The sequence below is a fragment of the Lampetra planeri genome, chromosome 49 (assembly GCF_965212315.1).
Source record: "Lampetra planeri chromosome 49, kcLamPlan1.2.h2, whole genome shotgun sequence".
Taxonomy (NCBI): domain Eukaryota; kingdom Metazoa; phylum Chordata; class Hyperoartia; order Petromyzontiformes; family Petromyzontidae; genus Lampetra; species Lampetra planeri.
This window is the reverse complement of record NC_136155.1, coordinates 9,305,006-9,322,764: the sequence shown is the minus strand read 5'-3', so window position 1 is coordinate 9,322,764 and position 17,759 is coordinate 9,305,006. Positions and strand designations below refer to the sequence as shown.

Here is a 17,759-nt window from a genome sequence, read left to right as displayed (position 1 = left end):
CTGCAGTAACTAAAGCTTTAAGTCAAGATTTCAGGACAGATATGTTAAGGTTGATTTCTCTTGCTTTAGCTACTTTTATTCTCCACAATGACACTAATGATTGCTTTGTATTACACATTGGAGTTTTGCATCATCGAACTAGGACCCATATTTAAGAGGGCCCATGCCTATAAACTGTAAACATCTGACAGTTCAAAAACATTGATTCAAGCAAGTCCGACTGATGATAAGACGCTGGATGTCAATACTGGTCAGGAATTTGCTTGCGTTGAACCAATTGCTGCCGATATGCGGTCCCAGAAGGCCGTGTCGCCGATAGGATACTTTTTATGTGGATGGTTATATGCAAGAGGCAAAATGGCACTATTTTATTTTGGCACTTGATAGATATTCCAGCTAAAGCTGACACTGAAATTTCACACACACAGCTAACAAATGTTTATTCAGTGGATCCCAAGAATCTGAATGGGATGACAATCTGCGTGGGAGAGTTATGTGAAATGTTACTTCACAAAGGGACAGAATGTAATTCTCGGGCAGGGTCCTGCCGTGTGCACCTACTATTGGGGTGTTCAGAGCTATGCAAGGTGCCTACTCAATCATTAAGGGCTCGGGATTCTCCGCATGGGAGCAGACCATACTCAGGGGAGAATGCGATCCTTACGGAAAACGTCATGTCCACAATCCATGAACAGCAACCTCCACCAACTGAATCTTTATTGCTTCTGTTCTCAAGTGGTATTCTTACGTGAATTTTTCCATTGAAGCCCAGGATTTGATGCCAACACTGTTTCTACAAGCAAGTGGAATATAACAAACAATAAATAAGCAGACAATGCCTTTTTCACTTATCGGTCCTTCAACATTAAATAAAAGTTTTTTTCCATAATTTCACCAGCACTGGTTCAACAGAAGCAAATTCCAGACCAGTTTCAACATTCAGTGTCTAATCAGCAATCAGACTTGCTTGATCTTTATTTAACTACAAAATGTGTATCGGCAAGGACCCTCTGTTAGATATGGGTCCTACAAAGATCCGAGACACACTGCTTATTGTTATTTTATGTTACACCAATGATTGTACAAAACGGTTGGCCATTTAACACGTAGCAGGCTTTTGCGAAAAATATTAGAGGTTTTTGGAATTAGATCGCGAAATTTAAATGTTAAACCTGCCACCACCCGAAACAGCCAATTAATAAGGTTTATGTAAACAAAACGTGCCAATTCGTTTCTAGTACTGCACACCGATGTGTTGGGAGTAATTATGAAATCACATTCACAAACTGTAAAAGTTGTGGAATTGGCACGTTTTGTGTAAGACACAAACCTTATCAATTGGCTTTTTCGGGTGGTTTGCGGGTTTAACAACACATTTATATTTGCGCGATCTATTATGGACAGTTGACCATGGCCAAAGTCATTGGTGAATGAATTCTATTCACCTCTCAACCATGCAGAGAGAAGCCTGTCGCAGCAGGGATGGGTAGGAGTCTAGTGGGCTGTAACACCGATCATCAAAAACCAGTTTATACCAGGCACACAACCTGTTTTGATATCACTGTCACCACCTATTGGACTCTTCCGGTATTAACTTGAGAAACCTTACCAGAGCTGGTAACCCAGAGGAAGGGGCAGGCCGATCCCTATACGGCCTACTGGCAGGACCGTTCTCCCTAAGGAGGGCATCCTGAGAAGAGATGGTATCCAACCTGTAATGTCTCAAACGTGCGCGAGGACTCCCCAGGTCACAGGGATGTTGGCAGCCCTAGCTCAAGAGGTAGAAATCGGCCTGGTGGAATGGGTTCTCAGCCGTCTGTGGGGAGCCTCATCAGCCACCTCATAGCAGCAGGTTATATTCGGTCTTATGGCCATTCTGAGATCCACATCGTGCCCGCCACAATGCTCAAACGAAAAGCTGTTGGGACTTACACAAGTCGGCCATCCTTTGCAGGTAAACCTAAAATTCCTCACCACATGAAGAGTGCAATGCTGTGGGATGTAAACGGCAACACTGGGAAGTCGGCAGGTGAAACTCTTATTGCAGGTGGAAAGTCCAGGAGGCAGACACCGATATCAGAAATTCTGGACAGGTTTGACAGCGACTCAAAATAAGTCAGGCTTGCTCCCTTTTGAATTGTGAAATGGTCAGTCAAGTGCCCTCTTAGTGTGTTGAACTTCTTTCGCACCATACACAGCCAAGCATACTAATCAGAGGTGCGGCGGAAGGACAATAAACTAAACACAATGCAGTTCTCAAGAAATGTTCTTGATCTAGATTTAATATTGTATAGCTCCAGTGGTTTCCTAATATCGGAAAAATGCGCATCTGAAAGCACACAACGCAGTGACCGTCTTTGTTCAGTGGCTCGCCAAAAGCCGCTGCAAGGATGACCGGAGTTCGTGTTACGGTTTATGCTCTTTACCGAGACCAGCAAGGTGTTGTGGATCGTTTGTGGCAAGCACTTAGCGTATTGAGTGTAACCTCTGTTAGATATGGATCCAAGAAAGATGTGTATTGTAGGCTGTTTTTTTCTTATATTGTGACACAAATTATTCTTTTGTGCAAACTAAAATTATATTCCTACCTTTCAAACATGCCCTTGTAACTCATGAAAACATGTTAAATGCTTATAAACATAATTCAGCCAGCAACTCCATCATTGATTTTAACATTTTGGTTCCCATAACCACTTTTAGGGTCCATGGCTAATTGTGGAGTCTTGGATTTGTAGATGGAAGCATTAGATATCTATACCTCCTTTTACTCCCTAGGAGTTAAAGCCAAATCACTGGTATCAAGCACATCCTTACAGTCAAATACTTATTGGATCCACCCGGCGATTTTCAATAGACTTTTACAGCTCCACTCAAGGTTACTGTAAAAGCAAAATGATAAAACAATGTACAAATACATTTTCACATTTTCTTTGCAGGCCATGAGACTGGGAAGTGATAATTTTTTTTTCGTAAAAAAATTACATTGGGCAACAGTCGTCCGATGGCCCAGTATCCACGCAGCCTACACGATCCACACCATCTTCCTATCACATTCGATCAAACTCACGTTAATGAGGTTTTCCGAACATCCCAATATTGAACCATTAACATAAACGGAGTGGATAAGTCGGAGTCGCCCCTAAGTCTTGGCAAAAATGTCCTATTACATGTGCTTCGGGTAAGGCTGCCGTTGATCAATTTACACAATGTATTTGATCACGTGAGCATGGTAGTTGGATGAGTGGGCACCATGCATAACGGGCGACATGGGTTGCTGCCAAGATATGTTGGGAGCAGCATGGGCATGAGAGGTCAGTGCAGCAACATCCACTGCACTGTACTTGCATGCTCCCCGATTTTCAAAACTCGCATTGACCAACATGGTGACAAAGGGCTGTATACAAATACAACCGTGGCTACAAAATACCTCCTTGATGGCAAAGCTACACACAGATGGAATAAACAAAGCATGATGCACATATGATTACGTTTTCCACCTGCTGGTGAGTGTGATGGTGATAACACTGATGGAATAATGGTAAAATTAAAACAATTATTATAGAATAATACTTTCTGGGCGTGTCGTTGTTTTGGAACATCTAATGCTCATCCCACTGTCCCAGGGTGTCGCATGAATTCACGTTGTGCTGAGACTGTCACTGTCCGACTGTGCCGAGATGATTGTAGCGATCATCATGTTCATGACAAAATTACGGTGTTGATGAAGATGGTGGTTTGGTGATGTGGATAAACTAACAAGTAAAGCCCACTGAACTATTAGCTCTTTTTCAGAGGCAACCTGGCCACACATGACAGCCCATCGAGGTGGCTTATATCACCATGTGGGAATTTCTAGTAGCAAAATAATCTAAATGCACATTTCTAAACATGGAGGACAAACTGGAGTTATTCGGGGGAATAAACCACACGACCACAGGAGGAATATATAACTCCAAATTTAGAGGCGTCAGGGTCGGAATCAAACCCATGACCTCCTGTGTGTAAGCAGAACTTCTTTTGCATCATATGTAGCCAACCGTGCTAATACCAGGGGAAAGAAGATAACAGCTCGCCACCACGAGGATAGGTGTGATCCCGCAGACCATCGTCTTGGTAGCAAGAGGTGGCAAATCCAGCCGCCCATTGCCAGTGCTTCGGCATACTTGAATCACTGAGAAATTCACTGCTGATAAAAACATGTTTTTGCTCATCGTCTTTGCCACTTTCCACTGATTGCTAGTTAAGGGCTATTATGGTTGCTGGTTAGTCCTAACTATCCAACAGTGGACAGTGGCAAAAACAAGAAAAACTATTTTTACCAATGTATAAAACCTTATTTGAACTTAGCAGCTCGGATGAGTAAAATGCATGGGTAAACATAGTAGGATCTGTGCCTAATCAGATAAGTTTCCAATGTATATTCTTCTTCTACTGTGCATTAAACAGGTTATAAGGCTGTTCTTGGTAACCGTTTGCGGAATGCCCATAAACACTCACTTTCACACACGTTAAAATGTGTCCAGTAACACCGGATCAAGAGAAAAATTTGAGTTGGCCCTTGATAAAATCAAAGCATTTGCTCACCAAGAATTTGTATGAGCGGCTCAGTTGAATTTATCAGTTCCAAACAATTTGTAACAACTTAATTTTAAATGCTGATCGGTGCTTTTTTTAAGCATCAGATACTCTTCAGGGTTTTATCTAAATTAAATTATACTTATTTTGATACTGAATTTTCCAGTTAAACGTTTTAATGTATACATCTGCAGCGCTCAACAGAAGAGTAATTTCAACAAATAAGAAATGAAATGCGAGCTATTAAATTTTACATAACACACAAATGTTTTAACTTTGAATGAAGATTCTCAAATGGCCATGCTGTCCCAAGTACACCATCTCATGCACATTATTTCACTCATTTTCATCTTTTATCCCCTTTTTCTTCTTCAGTATCTTCCAATTTTAGTAGATGCTTTCCCAATATGAATACAGAATTGAATCGAAGGACGTAACATTTAGGGAGCTTCTCCACTGGTCCTACATTCCAAGAGTTGTGGACCCATGACTGAAGTCTTACATCTACCCATCTAGTGACAAGCCCATACTGGCTCCATGCCCTTAACCCATGCATGCTATGGTTAGGCAGGAACACTTATAAAGCATTTAAACAGTTTAAGAAAATGTGAACCCCCATTAGTTAGGCACACTTTCTCAAAGCCTTTCTTGACATCAAGATACACGCGATGTAATCAAACACAACTTAGTTAAGATAGAAAAAAGAATGTTTAATGATAACCTGAAAAATTACTTAACGTACATTCTACACACATTTGCCAAAAAAACACCGTCTAGAGTATTTTATCAAACTACCAAAAAAATAAAAGGGAAAAGACGGACGAAATTAAAACCACTGATGATCAATATTAAGCAGGTCTTCCAACACTAAAACACCGCTCATTTTCAAAAGCAATAAAACGCAGATTTCCATATATGCGCGAAGACTACGTTATTCTCCGGTTGTTTGGCATAAAGTGGAGCTTGCAAATTATATGGACAGCAGATATAGGATGAGGGGTTGAGCAATGGAACACCAACACCAAAGTCCAAATAATGCACACTGTTATACAGCGGAACTCACAAAGTGGATTTTTTACTTGATACGATCAAAATGCAAATATTTTTTTCATCACGTTCCTACGTTGGGGCTTGACTTTTTCACATTGGTTTCTGTGGAGTGTGGTTTTTATGCTTCTGTCTGGACTTCAGTGGTGTGCACCATCCCTCTAGGCTCTAGTTCAGACTGCCACAAAGATAACTGTTATCTACTTACGATCGTGTAACATATTTAGTTTTTCAAAGTAAACACCAATGTACATTGATAAAAAAATTAAACCCCTCGTGTTTACTTGACTTATAAAAGTCATGGTGGTCTACCGTTAAAACAAACCCAACTTTTTTTAAAGTCCCATTTAAGGAGAGAAAAGGCATGGCCTATTTACCGGAAGATGAAACGGGCTTTGTTTTTAATTACTTCTACATTTTCAAACGCCAGCTCAGCTTCTGCAAGAGGTCACGTATTTCGGTCGAGTTAGACACTAAATGGCCAGGAGTGGGGCTTTTGAGAGTTGTTTGAAAGGCAGCTGTGGGGCACCAGGGCCCAGCTGTCTAGTAGCGGCGCCGCTTGTTAGGACCTTCATAGTCGCCTCCTCCGTACGAGGAGTAGGCGTTGGCCTCACCCGTGGCCATGAAGGCCCTGTTGCCGGCCGTGCCACGGTTCCCAATGCCAGCCCCCTGCTGCTGCTGTTGCTGCTGTTGCTGCTGTTGCTGCTGTTGCTGCTGCTGCCCATAACGATCAGCATACTGCTGGCCGGCATGCCAACAGGTTTGCATGGTTGTCGCGTTTAAGGGACAGCGAAAGAGGGAAAATATGATCAAATTCGAGATGTTGCGTTTGGTAGGAAATTATAGTTGCAAGCAATTAAAAAATGTAGTGGTGACATTAAAAAGTTTCCAGGACCCCAGGATAACCCACCCCCAAATTTTGATTGTCAGATATATACGCAATAGATAATTTAAAAAATCAATTTATCGTAGTCAATACGTTTGTAGGTAGGTTTACAACAATAGTTAAATGTTGAAAATATTAAACAAAAATTATAGTTAAGGTAGTCCGACAAAAGTTTCATAGTTGGCGTATAAATGTTCGTATTTCATCGTGAAATACACAATATCGTTCATAAATTGCAACGGAGCAATTTAGTTAAAATTAAATGTTCAGTGAGGGTCGGATGTCCGTACGAGTGTGTGCGTGATAAAGCACACACATTCAGCCGTTACACCGCCAGTCCAGTGGTACCGGGCAGGAGAGGGGAGAGAAACAGGCGTACACAATACACACCGTTAGACTGCAGCACCCAGAACCACCTGGCACTAGTGAACAAAAATAAAACAATGCTTCACATGTTAACAGGTGGGGATTAAAGCAATGTACTGTCCAAAATGAGGACTTTTGGGCAGCACTAAAGTAAAAAATATATATTAAACCCAAATTTATGTTGAATAAGGCTCAAGTGAAGTGGAAAATCAGTAGTCGTAATTGTTTATAGTTGTATGAACCGTACGGTTGGGGGCGTATCAATACCAGACAGCCAAAGTAACCCAAGAAAACCCAAGACGTGCACTACTGTTTATAATGAAGACCTGAGCTGTCCGCTCTTCCAAATTTACATACACCATGACACGTCTGCTACTAGAGAAATAAATATGTACGATACCGTGTTTTATTACTACTTCACGTAAGCATGCAGTATGTACGTTTGAAATTTATTTTCTCGGCGTGTTGTATACACGAACCGTTCGTGCCACAGCCGTTTCCAGCGCTCGTACAGGAATAAGCAATGTAAGGCAGTAGCTAAATAATTAACAGCAACCAAATGCAGACATGTTTTACATACTTAAAACTTCACAAGGAAAAAGTCCAAAAATCTGTTCATCGTACAACTTTGGACTCTCATATGAAGTTGTATTCCAATTTCAACCAGATACCCAAAGACGTTAAATGTCAATTCAATGTAAATATACTGTCAGTTTGTTCAAATGGTAAAACGCTGTGTCATTTTTAATATCAATTTAAAAGGTCTTCAGTAACAAAACCCAGAATATCATGGTACTTTGGGCACAAAGCATGATGTATACACCACAGCAAACAGCATGGGATAATCTAATTGAGCACAGCCAACCCTCACTAAACAGCCATCACAGTACAATCCATGGAATAGGCAACTCTTTTAGACTAGTCATTGTATATGCACTTGCGCATTGTACAGCTCACATACCATTTCCCTGCACATGGACAGTGGTGATTACCAATATACAATTAAATAATCAACCTTTTTTACGTAAAGAAACTGCATTAAAACAAGGCAGACAATTAATCAAGTCAGCCTCGGACTTTTTTCCCAGTTGTGGTGTTTCACAATAAGCATACTAAGCAATGAATGCTTTGACTGAAATGTAAGGATCCTAATTGTCATTTAACTCTTGGGAGTTTTTATTTAACCGAAAAAAAAACTCTTTTATAAAGCAGTTGTGACGTTTGAGCCATTATCATTTGGAATCATAATAAAATCCAGTTTCCCTATTGAGTCTCAAAAACTTCAGTGATGCCTATCCTGTACGTGCATCACATTAAATGCAAATACGACTACATAACACAACGTATTAATTACTAACATTCCAATCCCGAGTTTCTGAATCTGTAGGTGAGGTGACCACAGGCTGGTGCTGTCATTTAGCAGGGGGAGAGAGGTCACTGATTCGGATCAACTATCGTGACCTAACACTCCAAAACCCTGTGCTAATCAGCATTCCTAAAGTCATCAATTTATCATTTTCCAGCTAAGAATTTAGGCAAACACGTGAAAGAGCTCTAAATCCCCCAATGTAGGCGCACAAACTGAATAGCAATAAAACCAATGACATGAGCTGGTGCCATGTGAATAACAGGCACAGACCACAGATTCATATTTAACTCGTGGGAAGGAAAATATTTTATAATTCAGCCGCTTCGCTACATTGGTACATTCACGTGCAAGGAAAAATTCATTCAAAATGATTCAAGGCTTAAAATTACAATATTTTACAGACAGAAGGCCATGTGGCTTAATGACCAATGATTGAAGTTCAGATCTCAGAATTTTCGAAAAAAAACATTGGTGTGTCCCCGCATCAGGGCACTTAGGGTGGTGCGCCCCCCTACTGTAGCTGAAATGGTCAAAGGATTTCAGAAGCGGTAAAATATCGACCACCCTCAGAGGCAGCTCTACAACACTTGGTTACATTGCTCCAAGAGCGCGCTCAATGGATACCATCATGATGAGACCCGTAGCACAATCTGAGAAAATATATGCATGCCGTAATGATATTCGGACATTTTTAAATGTTTAACTTTATTAATTGAATATTGGCTGTGTCATGGATGTCACCATCTCGTGTCAACCCCAGTTTTACACACATATAGCAAGCTGCATGTGGTGACGAATCTCCCTCTTGGGTCCCCAGAATTAATTCTTAAAAGATGAATTAAATGTCAAGTTATCCATGTTTAAGTTCCGAAGTTGAGAATCCATTGCATCCATTTAAGGAAAAATATCACCTTCAGGTTGACTCCATATACTTAAATGTATATTGCACCGATGATTTGGATATGCATATATCACACGCTAATAAAGATAAATGTAATTGGCTCTCAGATACAAATGGGATCCCTCAATCCTCGAAAGGCTGTTTTGCCAAAATAATGCACATTTCCCTAATCAAGTATGGTGGTATGTATGGCTGTTCCAAAGAAAATCAATGTCAAATTAAGCCTCACTTTCTCCAGAAACAAAATTGAATATTCCACAAAAAAATGAAGTTAATTGTGTTTTGTACAAAGTTAAACGGTAGTGTACAGTTTAAATAATATTCAGTTATCTACTGTCGACCATCATCTACACTTTAGACTGGAGAAACCCTACATTTCCTGTCAATGTAATAGATTAATTAATTGCAAGGAACCAATCTGCCTGTTAATAACATGCCAGCTTCAGTTACCTAGTGCCAAGTAAAAATGAAAAAAAGGTGCACAAGAAATGCATTGTTTACTCTGCATTATTTTAACTACCGTGATGATTAAAAACTTATTAAGGATTTAGTCAGTCACAATAGAGTTGCGAAACATTTATGGTTTCAGATTGAGGCAGCAAATTGGGCACACCTTTTTGAGGTGTGTGACCACACACAAGACATTTTTACAAAGGCACGGTGAATGTTGTCCACATTGGTCGATGGTGGCGTTGTTCCCAAATAAATATACTGTCACAGCAAAGCCGAGGAATTGCATATAAAGCATAAAGTGTTTTTTGCAGGACAAGTTAATGAAACACACTGGGGGGCAAGGACCTATGATCCAATTTCATGGCTGTTGGCAGCTGTGTGTACTCTTCTTCAGCAGTATATATGTAAAAAATACGTGAAGTCAAAAATTGGCAAAGCTTAACATACCTAAACACTTTACGAAAAAGAAACAGCCTTAATATTATCCAAAAAATAATAATTCTGCAATAATCAAGAGCTTACATTAATTGAGATGGTGGTTTTATAGAATGTTTTTAATAGTCAAATTTGATCGTGTTGCAAAAAAAGCCCAAAGACTGCACATTTTAAAACTACCGTCAACCATCAGCATCATATTCAGCCAGAGGCTTGACCTCCTGCTCATCCAATCTAACTGAACCCACACTGATCTGGTTACGTTAACGCGTATACAGTCACATGGACGAAATACATGCCCGCAGGATCCTCCATTCTCCACCCAACAATAGGTTTGTACTGTGATGGCTGAATTCCAAACGCTCCCCGTTTCTTTCACCACTGCTTCATTTTCAAATGTGATAAAACACACGCCGAGTAGGATGCCACCGAGTATGATGCCGACGTGTACATTGAAGGACGTCGTCACACACGTCATTTTGCGGCACATTTCAGCTGTGGTGAATTAAAGTGAACTTAAAAAAAAGAATTTTAAGATTACGTGCTGGTCTTTAAATATCCACGGTGAATGTATATCTGGAACACTGCAGTATTATTTTAAGTGTCAATCTTCAGCATGTATTATTGCAGGATATGCAATGGCACCTGAACAGGTAATAGTGCATACACATTGCAGTGGATCTTCCGTAGTTTGTGCAGTGTGTGCAAAGTGCTGGTGTGGATGCAATGAATACATTACCGTTGCCATGCCGTTGTTGGCCGAGCCCATCATGGGGCTGCCCATCCCTCCGGTCGCTCCTGCCCCCGCCTGGCCCATACTTGCCCCAGCCTGCTGCTGGTAATTCATGCCGAGCATGGCGTTTTGGCCCTGGTTGCCCGTCACAGCCTGCCCATACCCATCTAGACGACACACCGAACACCACACGATGCACACTCCAAAACACCCCGTGCACACCCTTCCCCCGACGCTGCGCGGCGTTAAGGAGGACGGATCGGTTCACGTGGATTCTCACGCTCACGATATGGGCATCGAAATTGTGCGTGCGAGAATAGATTTAAACGTGATGCAAATTATAAGCGAATAGTATGCAAATGTTACATTTAAGCCAATGGAATTGCAAAAACAAAACAATCTGTCAACAATACAAATGAGATGGTAAAAATAAGGCTATAAATGAATATTAACAAATAAATTAATCTCGGTGGGAGTGATGCCTAGGCACGAGTGATTCCTGTGTTATTGGCCAAGCAGGGAGACCCATGCATTTCCTAGAAAACAAAATGAACTGAGAAAAACACCACAGGTTTTAAATGGACATTAAATGGTGGTTACTTTTACATTTCATTAATCTAGTCCATTGTCACTATTTTCCAATATCAATCAATATTCCAGTTCACGTGTTGTGCCACAATGAACCCAATTTTTTCATAATAAATAAATAGAATACTCATTAAAACGGATAGTTCACGGGCTTTATATAACTGAAATGGACTAGTGTAAATGTATTTAAGTACAGGCAGTCCCCAAGAAACGAACGTCCGACTTACGGACATCCTCACTTACGATCGAACCGCCATAAGACGTTATTATTTTTAACCACTGGACTTGTGAATGTTCGGACGTACTCACAAACCGCGGAACTATACATGTGTATTCTCTATATTGGACGAAATGCTGTGCGGTGCTTATCGCCACTTGTGGATCCGATCAAGCAGTGAAAATGTCACATTAACATGACAGTGGCTAATCGAACCATGAGATGACCCACTATTGATTTACCCGAGTGATAGCGATTTCATCCACCATGTACCGATTGGCCAATTAGACCCCGGAGTTCAACAAAAACACCTTCACAACGCAAGTAGAGCATAAAGAGGATGTATAAGGGCACTTGAGCGTTTCTCAAAGCTCCTCGATTAAAAAATTGTTCCCATCTTGCCAGTCTTGGTTTGACTCAGAATGATGGTCGTCATGGTGCAAGGTGAATCCCTCTGTGCGAAATATACAATCACAAAATGACATGAAGCTATTCTAAAACAATGCCCATTTCGCACGATTCATCTGCGGCCAAACTGCAACTATGGTTTATTTGGAAAGATTTAACTTCACTTTGAGCTTCATGTGGCAGACCTAGTGTTGCTGCTGCTGCTCTACCAAGTCTCATAGGGTATCATGACCCTTGATTGCTTGGTTCAATAAACCTCTCTCCGCCTTCTTTTGGCCCCTTGGTTATAGTTAGCCCATCACACAGCCCCATCAGCACTAGTCACTCTTTAGATTTTCTGAACCACAATGCTCGGGATAGTTATTGAGCACATTAGCCAGTGAATCAGAATCTTTATTTAATCATTATCAACGTTTTTGGGTTAGATCGCGTTATTTATAAATGTGTCTTAACCCTCCACCACCCGACACGGCCAATCAGCAAAAAAGTGTCATGTTGACAAAAGACAAATAGTTCACTGCTTTAGCCCACCGGTGTGTTGAAGCGTAAATGTTGTGGTTTCACGCTTCAACACACCGAGCGGTGAACTATTTGTCTTTTGTCAACGTGACACTTTTTTGCTGATTGGCCGTGTCTGGTGGTGGAGGGTTACGACACATTTATGAATAACGCGATCTAACCCAAAAACGTTAATTATAAATAATATTGGTCGCGAAAGCCTACGTGTTAAACTGATCTTTATTTAATACTGGAGGAATCCAATAAGCTATGAAGCTATGTCCAGTAGAGGTGGGTGAGCAAGTTAGTGAGTGGGCCCAGAGCATCTCAATGCAACCCTTTCAGAAAGCACAACGAAGAATCAGTATTTTGAGACTGGAAGAATCAGATGAGCTATGAAGCTGTTTTTTTAAAAGATGTCCAGGATAACATGAATACAAGCAACTGCTCATATCCATCAGCAAATTTGTGCCAGTAGTGGAAATTCCACACCAAATAAATTTTTGACTTTGCATTTGTGCTGTTTCTTAGATGTGGGTGCCAACTGAAAACCTTCCTTTTGTGAGCATTTAGTTGACATGAGAGCTGATGGCTACATGAAGTGGTAAAGTCAAAGCCACCACAGTTTAATGAATGACTGATTCGAATTATTTTACTTTTTAAACAAACATAACTATTACACTCTTTGTAGGGGCTCTTCTATATTGGCAATCATGAGCAAGTGGTGGGGCAATTCCCAGATATCGATCATGGAGGCAAATCTTTCAAAATAACTCAATGTCGACATACACCAGTAGTTCTTGTTTCATCAACCCAAGAGGGATGATGGGTTGAGTGGACGAAGCTCGTCAAATGTGAATTGGAATGTGAGAATGTTGAAAAGGCACCACGTGTTACATTCTATCATTTCTCATTTAAAACGTACAGGTACAATCCCTTGTTAATGCCACTGCTGGCAGGCCAACCACCAGAGCAGGGTTTCCCAAACTCCAGTCCATGCAACCCACCAAGATACGGCTTTCCACGTTTACCAATTTACTCCTCATTCAATTGCAAATTAACCAATTCCACGCTGCACATGCCTGATGATTGTTAAAATGTAATTAATGTGTACACACAGTGAGATCTCAATGGCTCAATTAACCGCAGACAGTGCAAGCTGCTTAACAATTATCGGGTTCGTGCAGCATGGAACGAGTGAATTTGCATTTGAATGAAGGTAAATTGGTAAACACGGAAATACTTAGCTCCGACATGGTGGGTCATAAGGACTGGAGTTTGGAAAACCCTGTGCTCGAGCTCTGGGGAGCATTTGGTCTATACTTCCACGCTGACAGGACTTCTTGGAAGAGCTGGATTTGCTCACACGTAATCCCACTATGCGTGAACAACCAACCGACCATGGTATATCCATTTTAGCCTTCTGGATAAAAAGATGGGAGGAGATTGAAAAACCTTGTCCCATTGTTTTCAAAACTCCGATGCCGGCAGACCAAATCAAGCCGGAAACCTCTGGATTGCAAGTCCAGTGTGCTAACAGTATTTCCCTTCATTTCTCAGTTCAAAATGTGAAGCTTTTTATTACCAAACATTTAATTGTGCGGCAAACCGAGAACCATATTTTTGTCATAATTTCTGATGTGGTTGCAGTTAATCCACAAACAATGTAAACAAAACTAGTTGACATCCAAACAGGAATCAAACGAGTACCTGTTCCAATTAATAAAATACTCTCCCACAATTTGAATAGAAACGCATATACTTGGATCCAATAAGCAACCTATGTCTCGTAATCAGTATTTGGTCATTGATAGTAAAAGACTGGCAACCAGTGAAATTGAGAATACTTTGATGGCGTACGAGTTAAGTTGCAAATGAGGGTTCATGCAAAGATACATTTTTGACCAGCAAACCAACCTTCATGACAGAGCAGGCAATGGGTTACAAAAGCAAGAAAACTTTCTCAAGTACACATCATGAACCAGTGAATAAATCTAGCACCCACAATAGCTCAGTGGCTGTATCCACAATTGAACTGTAAAGATAAAGCAATTGGACCTTCCAACAATGAAGACAATTCTCAATACTTGAAAAATTAATGTTGGTACTCACATAATCCATGCTCCCAAAAAATGTAACGTTTTGTTCATTGTTAGCTGAGGGTTATTTTTAGAGACATGTAATCCATAATGCCAAATCGTTTTTTTTACAGAGGTCATGTATTATATACTAAACCACTTGGGGTTGATGCCAGATATTGTCTGATCATTAGATTTCAGGTGCCAGGTTTGAACCTGTTTAGTACTTAAATGGGCAAGTGTCTGGACCACTGCTGTTTTATGTCCGGGCTACTAGATGGCCAGGAAATGGCAATACAGCACTTGATTGAACCCATATATGCATATGTTTGATTGTTGTCCCTATGTGTATAGGGGTTCCTCTGGTTACTCTACTTTCCTCCCAAAAGTCAAGCACGCATGAATGGAATTAGCCAAACATCCCAATTCAGAACCTTTCTAAGACTTCACTCAGTGGAGCTTTCTTGGGTTGAGTCATAGATGTGCTTGCGATAACTTTAATGTGTTTGAATGCAGTATCAAGTATGAGCCAATAAAGTTCGGCAGTGGGGCCAAAATTAAAACCATACAGCCACACCCCAAAGTAACAACCACCGACCACAGCATGCATGGCACGCCACTGAACAGGCCAAAATGCACACGAATGCTTTGTGTGTCTGAGCAGAAAATGAATCTGGACATTGCATACATTGTCAATGACTACTTTCACGATGCAGCTCATCATTGTGCACAATTAGGTTGTGCGAGACCAATGCCCCATACAATGACAAACCATCACAACATATCAACCACGTCAAGTTCTAAAAACCAACCTGGAGTTTTTTGTTTGCACACAAATTTTCTCTTTGCGAGCAGTTAATATTACTTTTCCCATTTAATTTAGAATGTAACTTATTTTGAAGTCTCAGCATGGATAAAGTGTAGTTCTACTGTAGTTCACACTTTGTATAGTAGCCCTTAATACATACAGCAAATACACTGAGCTTGTCAACCCTTTAGTGTACACCATTATGCACCGGTTTTGAAAATGTGGCTTACAAGCAATATCTGCACGATCCAGTCAAACTGAAATCTGAGCTGTTGCTTGCATCACCCCATGTCAGCAACACGCATCATGTGCATTTCAAGCTACCCTGTGTTAAGACACAAAACACGTGGAGGACTTGTGCTTGTGAGAAGATAGAACATTTCCAAAAATAAGGATATCCCCCTGAAATCTCACAAAATATGACCAGTTCATATTTGGTAATCAACAGAAATTCTATATTTTGATATAAATATTGTAAAAACTGGCACCCTTAAAGCCAGGTAGTCACTTTTATGTCACATCTTTTCAACATTATCAATGTACTAAAATGTGTACAGCTGCATACCTGTTGCTCACAACTGTTCCTTCACAAAAGCATATTTTTTTCAGAGCAGTGTAACAAATGCACACCCCCTCAAAACACCTCATTGTATATTAAGTCACACAATTAGAGGAATATGTAAAAAAACCCAAACCGTGCATATGGGATAACTTTATATTTTGCCTACTGCTAAGAGTTACTTAATCATTGAAAAACAATAAAGTCTCATTTGGTAGGGCACAACGAATGTTGGAGACTGATGGAGGCAAACCACAGGCAGGGCTTACCAACAATAGACTCTAAGCTTTCCCACATTCCTTTTGGAGCTGCCAAATAGCTATACTGTCGTAATGCACTGCATAATGGTCCAAATTAGGGGTGCCAAAGTGGCGAGAAATTAACTACCTCTCCTTGTATGCAGCAGGTTGTGGGTTCGATCCCGATCCTGACGCCTGTATATTTGTAGCTTGCATGTTCTCGCCATGGTCGCGTGGATTTTTCTCCGGGGAAATTCCAGTTTCTCCCTCCACATTTAGAATAAACATGCGTTTAAGAGTATCTGGCTGCTAGAAATTTCCACATAAGCCACTTCGTTGAGCTATCGTTTGTGGCCAGGTGCCTTCAGTTGGCTTTACCTGGTATAATTAAAATAATATATAGTTTACATGACAACTTCTGCAAATTACTCTAATAGCATTACACATAGCAATCATCGCCCCCTACTGACAGGCATGCCCACTTGCACAGCAACAGCTACCGCTGAGGTCCCCTTCAAACGTTCGATATGAGATGTGATGCAAGGCGCTTTGAGTTGCTGAAGCATTTGAGAGCAGCATACAACAAATGCAATATATTTTCATTAAATATGACCCTGTCATAGACAATATGCCTCTTCAAAAACACACTTCAGCGTGCCAATTAAAACATAAAACTATTGTGAATTTCCGATTATGGTGTTAAGTCATTTCAAATATTTATAACTGAAATTACATTTATGCTCGCTTGCATAGCTATTTGGGAACACGTGTAAGAGCTTCTTGGCACGTGTGTCACACTTAAACCATGGTACAGCCAGAGCAACAAGAAGAATGTTTACTTTTGGAACACTATACCATGTCCATTCCCAATTGTGCTATTCTCAATTTGATAGGTAATGACATCATTCAAATTACAGAATCTATTTTTGGAACATAAGTTCATGAGCAAAACTATATTTCAAACTCAATTTAGTCCCATTATCCAATATTCTCCCTGGTATTAAGCCAGCAGATTAATAACACGTTTAAGTTTTTTTAAACAAATACCTACAATTCAGCAATTGTAATAGAAAGCAAAATCATCAAGTGCAGATGACGATAGCCTACAGCCAAGTTTATGCATAAACACTCGTGAATCCAGGAATCTCGCAACCTGCTAAAGTCCTATGCAAGGTTAATTGAATTTCACTCCTGCAATGTGTTCTGTTCACATTTTTCCACAAAGCTTGGTTGGCGATGTCTGACAAAACTTTATTTCATTTGGCCGACTATAATAATTGTGCTCGGCTTTTTCCAATCACAAAATAGATTATCTGTTATATGCTGGCCTTAAAAGACTTTGAACAAATTCTTACAAGGTTATCCACTAGAATGCCTCATTAAAAGCATCTAATTTATTTAATGACCTGCATTTCCAACAAATTAGGACATGGATATGCGTGTCCAGTGGAGTAGTACAAGCGTGTATTTAAGAGCACAGCGTCCCGTGTCTGGACTCTCACTCACCTGTCATGGACATGTTGCTGCGGGCCCCCAAATCAGTCATACGCATCTCGCCTTCTCTCTGTAAATGAAAATCAATTCATAGGCTCATTCACC

The 17,759-nt window shown here is 40.5% G+C and overlaps 1 protein-coding gene across 3 annotated transcripts in view; it reads right to left on the bottom strand.

Annotated features, from left to right (window-relative positions):
• LOC144733997 (paraspeckle component 1-like) overlaps nt 1-17,759 on the bottom strand; it is a 92,122-nt gene that overhangs the window by 47,425 nt on the left and 26,938 nt on the right. Inside the window, exons 7-9 of one of the 3 annotated variants that reach the window (XM_078616027.1) lie at nt 17,667-17,724; nt 10,772-10,932; nt 5,265-6,360 (exon numbers count right to left, since the gene is read on the bottom strand). In XM_078616027.1, the coding sequence (XP_078472153.1) occupies nt 6,166-6,360; nt 10,772-10,932; nt 17,667-17,724 (414 nt within the window). In that variant the 3' untranslated portion in view covers nt 5,265-6,165. Of the gene's footprint in view, nt 1-5,264; nt 6,361-10,771; nt 10,933-17,666; nt 17,725-17,759 lie in introns of those variants that run through there. The other 2 variants (XR_013588463.1, XR_013588464.1) reach the window with 2 other exon arrangements.